Raw genomic sequence first — 5315 nt, forward strand, 5'->3', positions numbered from 1 at the left:
CCTGGATCATCTTCACTATCATTATTCTGAATTCTTTTTCTGGAAGGTTGCCTATCTCCACTTCATTTAGTTGTTTTTCTGGGGTTTTATCTTGTTCCTTCATCTGGTACATAGCCCTCTGCCTTTTCATCTTGTCTGTCTTTCTGTGAATGTGGTTTTTGTTCCACAGGCTGCAGGATTGTAGCTCTTCTTGCTTCTGATGTCTCAATTTTTAAAACATTTTTCAAGTACTGAAATTTGGGGTAATTTAATTTGTGTTTCGTTTGTTTTTTTAAACTTTTGAAATAAATATAAGTTCACAGGAAGCTTCATAGACACCCCCATTTATCCGTCACTCAGTTTTTCCACAGTAGTAACATTTTATATGAGCTTAGTATAATACCGCTGTATCTGGAATATATGTGTATCAACATAGTAGAATATTAGAACCCCAGAAATTGACATTGTACAACCTGTAGACCATCTTCAGACATCACCAGTTTTACCTGCACTCATGTATGTGCAGTTTTATGCTGTTGTATCACATAAGTAAATTCATGTCATCACCCCTGCAGTCAGGATACAGACTGTTTTATTACCACGGAGATCCCTGTGCTATCCCTTGATCAGTTTGCTTGTAGACAAGCCACGTAGAGCTGGAAACATTAAGCCATATGAAACAGGGAGATGAGTCATGGTAAAGTTTTATTTCAGTTTGATCCACAGTGGAAAAACTTTGCATTTATGGACTTCACTGATTCTGGATGTCTTTGTTTACTAAGACATACCCATTTAGCTCAGCTACAGTTTTGCCCCATTAAAATTATTTAATAGAGTTACCTCTTTGAACTTTGTATGTCTAATGTTCCATTTTCAGTAGTCTTCAGGAATAAAAGCAAAAGCAGCTAATAATCAGAACTTGGATAAGTACCTTTACTTTTCCAATATTTTTAAACTTTTTTTTTTCTGGCCTGAAAATACAAGTACTGTCTGTCTCAGATTAGTTGCTTTTCCTCATTTATTGCTTGTAGTGATAGTTATTGGTACGTAATGAGTTCTCAGTATGAGTTTCTACTCTGTATCTTAATCTTTAAAACCAAGTTTTCAGAAGTGAAAATGTAAATTTGGGGGATAAGAAACCGTGAATAAATTATGCCCCCTCTTGCTAGCAGCAGCTCAGTGTTTTATGTTTTGTTTTGTTTTTTTAATGGTAAGGAGGATGTATACTCGCTAGTGCATATGTTTTGTATTTCCATTAAAGAAAGACAGAAAGAAAACATTCTCTCTGTAAACTGTGTTTTCTGACATTGAGTTATGGTCAAGAAACTTACCTAAAACTTGACATTTTTTTCCCTGTAATTTCATCTGCATTAATCAGTTTACATTGATTACATGATCCAGCCATTCCTCTCGTAGGGGTGTGTGTATATGTGTGTGTGTGTGTGTGTGTGTGTGTGTGTGTGTGTGTGTGTGTGTGTGTATATATACTCAAGAGAATTGAAAACATACGTTCACATTAAAATTTTACATGGATGTTCATAAAAGCATTATTTATAATAGCCAAAAAGTATCAACAACCCAAATGTTCATTAACTCATGAATGGATAAAGAAAATGTGGTATATCCATCCATTCATAAAAGGGAATATTATTTGGCCATAAAAAGGAATGAAATGTGCTGATAAATGCTACAGTGGTGAACCTTGAGAATACACTAAGTGAAAAAAGTCTGACTCAAAAGGTCACATATTATATAATTCCATTTATCTATGGAGACAGAAAGTAGATGTGTGATTGCCTAGGGCTGGGAGTAATACAAGTTGAGGCAGAAAATGGTATTAATACGCAATTTCAAGCAGTCATTTTTACAAAATAATTAGTCATTTTCTTTGAGACTTCATTTTTTATTTTCCTTTTCTACTGTTGGAAGACTTGACAGAAGGAGATGGAATAACCAACTTATCTCCTTCCTGGAAGAAAGGGGCACTTTAGGTGTTGATTATAAATAAATTGTGGATTTGTTGAAAGAAAGCTTTGACGATGTCTGTATCTGAAAGATGGAGATACCTATTTGAACAGGTTTGTTGTGAGGCTTAAATGGATGTGAGAACTCTTAAATCTGAAAAAAACTCTGTGTTAGTTGTTGCCACTTCCACTCAGCCTGTCTCTACTAATAAGTGCAAGACTTTAAAACTACATGACCACGCCTGGAAGGGGACAAACACATTTCCTCATCAGGTTGTACATTTTACTGGTCTGCACACATTTTCTTTTTCTGACTTATCAACCATTTAATTTAAGATATGTTAACTTTTTATGCTGTGCTTGAAAATGGTGTCCATTTCAAGAAAAAACAGATTATAATGTCACTTTTTCCCATTGATTTAAAAATTCTGATGTTGTAGTTCTTCATGCAGTAGTATACAGAATAACTTAGGCAGGATTTTAAAAGCAACCAGTGCCTGACCCTGTCCTCAGCGTTTCTGATTTAACAGGTCTGGTGTAGGGCTCTCTGGTGATTTCATTGTACATCCTGGATTGAGACCCCCTGTCTTAGCGTGTTGACATTTGTGAGAGGTGTGATCAGAGATGTTGCAAATATGAAATTTCATAGACCTTTCACTGTAAGAACAGTAACTTATAATTGAATTCATGGTGATGGGACATGAGGTGACCTTGTTTAGTGACTCACTCTGACTTCACACTTGCTTTAGTAAACCCAAGCCTCCACTGTACTGAATTTCCAACTAGACTATTGTTTTGAAAAGGAATAACAATGAAAAACATACTTTTTGTAATGTGAGCAATTGTTGTTGTTGTGTATTTGTGGGTTTTTTTAGCTCCAACCTGCAATCTAAGAAGAAAGACCACATTTGATCCCCCATTTTAACTTGTGAAATATAGTGAAACTGAGATGAGTAGGTAATGAAACTGAGCCGTGAATATCAGCTTGGTCTCTTATTTCCAACTTAAAACACCATACTTGGTGTTTTAAGCTTGGATTGAGGATTAATTTAAAAGCATTTAAAGATTCTCTCTTTCCTTTCTACCAGCATCTGTGGCTTAAATTTTGCTTCAGGATAAGCAAATGTTTTGTTTGGCGGAATGGATTTTATTCTAGGGGGAATATGTGCAGTTCATGAAGGAAGGAAAATTTTAGAAGTATTCCAATATTTTCTATGTCATCTTAGGAGGAGATCTTAATATATTAAGAGCGTTCATGACTAAAAAACGTTTCCAGTCTGTGGTATTTTTTGCCTAAAGGTTTTAAAGTTCTATTTAAAGTAGTGGTACCCTAAGTAAGGGAGAAATCAATTTCCAGAAATCCTCAAGTTACCATAGCAAGTTGGATTTGCAGTTTTGTTGCTGTAAAATAGAACAGTAAGTTTTTATGTTATTGAGTAAATTCCTTGTCAGTTTTAAGCCAAAATACTCACATAGGACTATTTCTGTCTTACTCTGTTAGGTGTAAAGATTTCTCTCTGTGTTACTGGAATCCCTATTGGATGCTGCCCTCTGATGTTTGTGGAATGAACTGCTTTTGGGAAGCGGCTTTTAGGTAGGCACTTAATATTTAATTGGTAGATCAGTGTAGGTAAGATTAGATAGTAACTAATAAATTTTTGAGTGTAATAAAAATGTCATATGGTCATAAAAATGTTTCTTTTCCTGTAATATTGTTATACAAGTAAATAATTTGTTTTCTGATTGGGTTTTCTATTCTTTTTTCCCACTTTGAAGTAGTTATGACTAATTTTTTAATACATACTGTGTATAAAATGCTCTAAAAATTTTAAAGATGTTACTAAGATAAACCATTGTTCTTAGGACAATTTATGATCAAATTTTAGGTAACAGGTGATGAAGTGGTAACCGGATAATAAAGGTAGATTTCCACTGACATTTACAGACATATAGCATTTATCTAACTTAAAGCTGCTATACTGAAAAAACATTTTGTAGGCAGATGGGGACAACTGGGGAAGGATTATATTGGTTATGAGCAGAGGGGTTGAATATTGGGGAATGGGAGGATGAAGATAAGTGTTTAATGAAGGAGCAAATGATATGACATTGTTTATTGGCCCTTTTTTAAAGTTTTTGACTAGTGCAGCTTTGTTCACGTCTCTGGATAATGAAGGCATTGGATTGGCTGACTCTCAGGTCCCTTCCTGCTCTAACCGTCAACGAAGGAAACAAGTATTGGTTGGAATGGGATGTCAGACTCTCTGAGATAGTAGCAGGGGAGAGTGAGGCCGTAGCCTGAAGTGCCCTTCCCAAGAATAAAATTTCTTTATGATTCATTTGAATTTTAATTCTACTCATTCCATTTGCCAGGCACAGTGCTAGGTGCTAAGAATCAGACTGAGTCTCGTTAACATGGCCCCATCCTTCTGGAGCTTACATTCTGATGGGAGCTTCACACTAGTCAACCTGAGACTATAATAGAGGGTGACAGGTTATAGCCATGAGGATGGGAGAAGCAGGTGGGATGAGGTGGGACCATCTTAAGGCATCAGGGAAGGCGTTTTCAAGGGAGTGACTACACGATGAACAGGAAATTAGCCAGGCTTAAGGACAAGAGGTGACATATTCCAGGTGGGAAGAACTGCATTCTTAATAAATATTAAAAGTGTGTATTTTTAAATTCTTGTATTCCCAATACATTATCCATCCCATGAACAACTGGGAAGGAATCATTGAAATCACACATTTTAATTGTATCTCATTGCTATGGAAAAGATTGGATGATTGAAATTCTAATATGGGTCAGTTGAGTCAGATTATGTCAACTTTTAAAAGCTAACTTTTTAAAGATAATCTTACCATTCAGCTTGTTCATAATTTTGGAGAATAGGAGCTCCATATTTTTCATCCTTTAAAGAGTTTGCTAGTGAATAGAGTAATGACAGGCACCACTTAGCTATCTCCGACCTGACATAAACCTGCTCACTCTGGGAGCTGGGTAAAGGTTGAAAGCCCCTGTATACTACGATTTATACAACCCAGGCCCTTTCGTAAGTTACGGCATGAGTAATGATCTTCCTACCTCCTCTGCTGCGGAAGTAGCCCAGGGAAGTTGACCTAGTCTGAATCCTGGAGCCTCTGCTTAGTATTCCTTTTCTTTGAGTCTCTCCAACTCACTATTTTCCCAAAGCTCCCACGTATTCCCTGGAAGGAATTACATGGGGATAGATACATGATATTGTAAACCCCTGTGCTTTTTTACTCTCCTAAATTTGAGATTTTAAAAGTTATACTCTCGGGCTTCCCTGGTGGCGCAGTGGTTGAGAGTCCGCCTGCCGATGCAGGGGACACGGGTTCGTGCCCCGGTCA

General features: G+C 36.5%; 1 protein-coding gene across 3 annotated transcripts in view; it reads left to right on the forward strand.

Annotated features, from left to right (window-relative positions):
* GXYLT1 (glucoside xylosyltransferase 1) overlaps positions 1-5315 on the forward strand; it is a 62567-nt gene that overhangs the window by 15155 nt on the left and 42097 nt on the right. The window contains exon 1 of one of the 3 annotated variants that reach the window (XM_007123988.4): positions 3233-3537. The exons of the other annotated variants lie outside the window; for them this stretch is intronic. Within the exon in view, the coding sequence (XP_007124050.1) occupies positions 3485-3537 (53 nt within the window). The 5' untranslated portion in view covers positions 3233-3484. Of the gene's footprint in view, positions 1-3232; positions 3538-5315 lie in introns of those variants that run through there. 3 annotated transcript variants of the gene reach the window in all.

Source organism: Physeter macrocephalus, chromosome 6 (genome assembly GCF_002837175.3).
Source record: "Physeter macrocephalus isolate SW-GA chromosome 6, ASM283717v5, whole genome shotgun sequence".
Taxonomy (NCBI): domain Eukaryota; kingdom Metazoa; phylum Chordata; class Mammalia; order Artiodactyla; family Physeteridae; genus Physeter; species Physeter macrocephalus.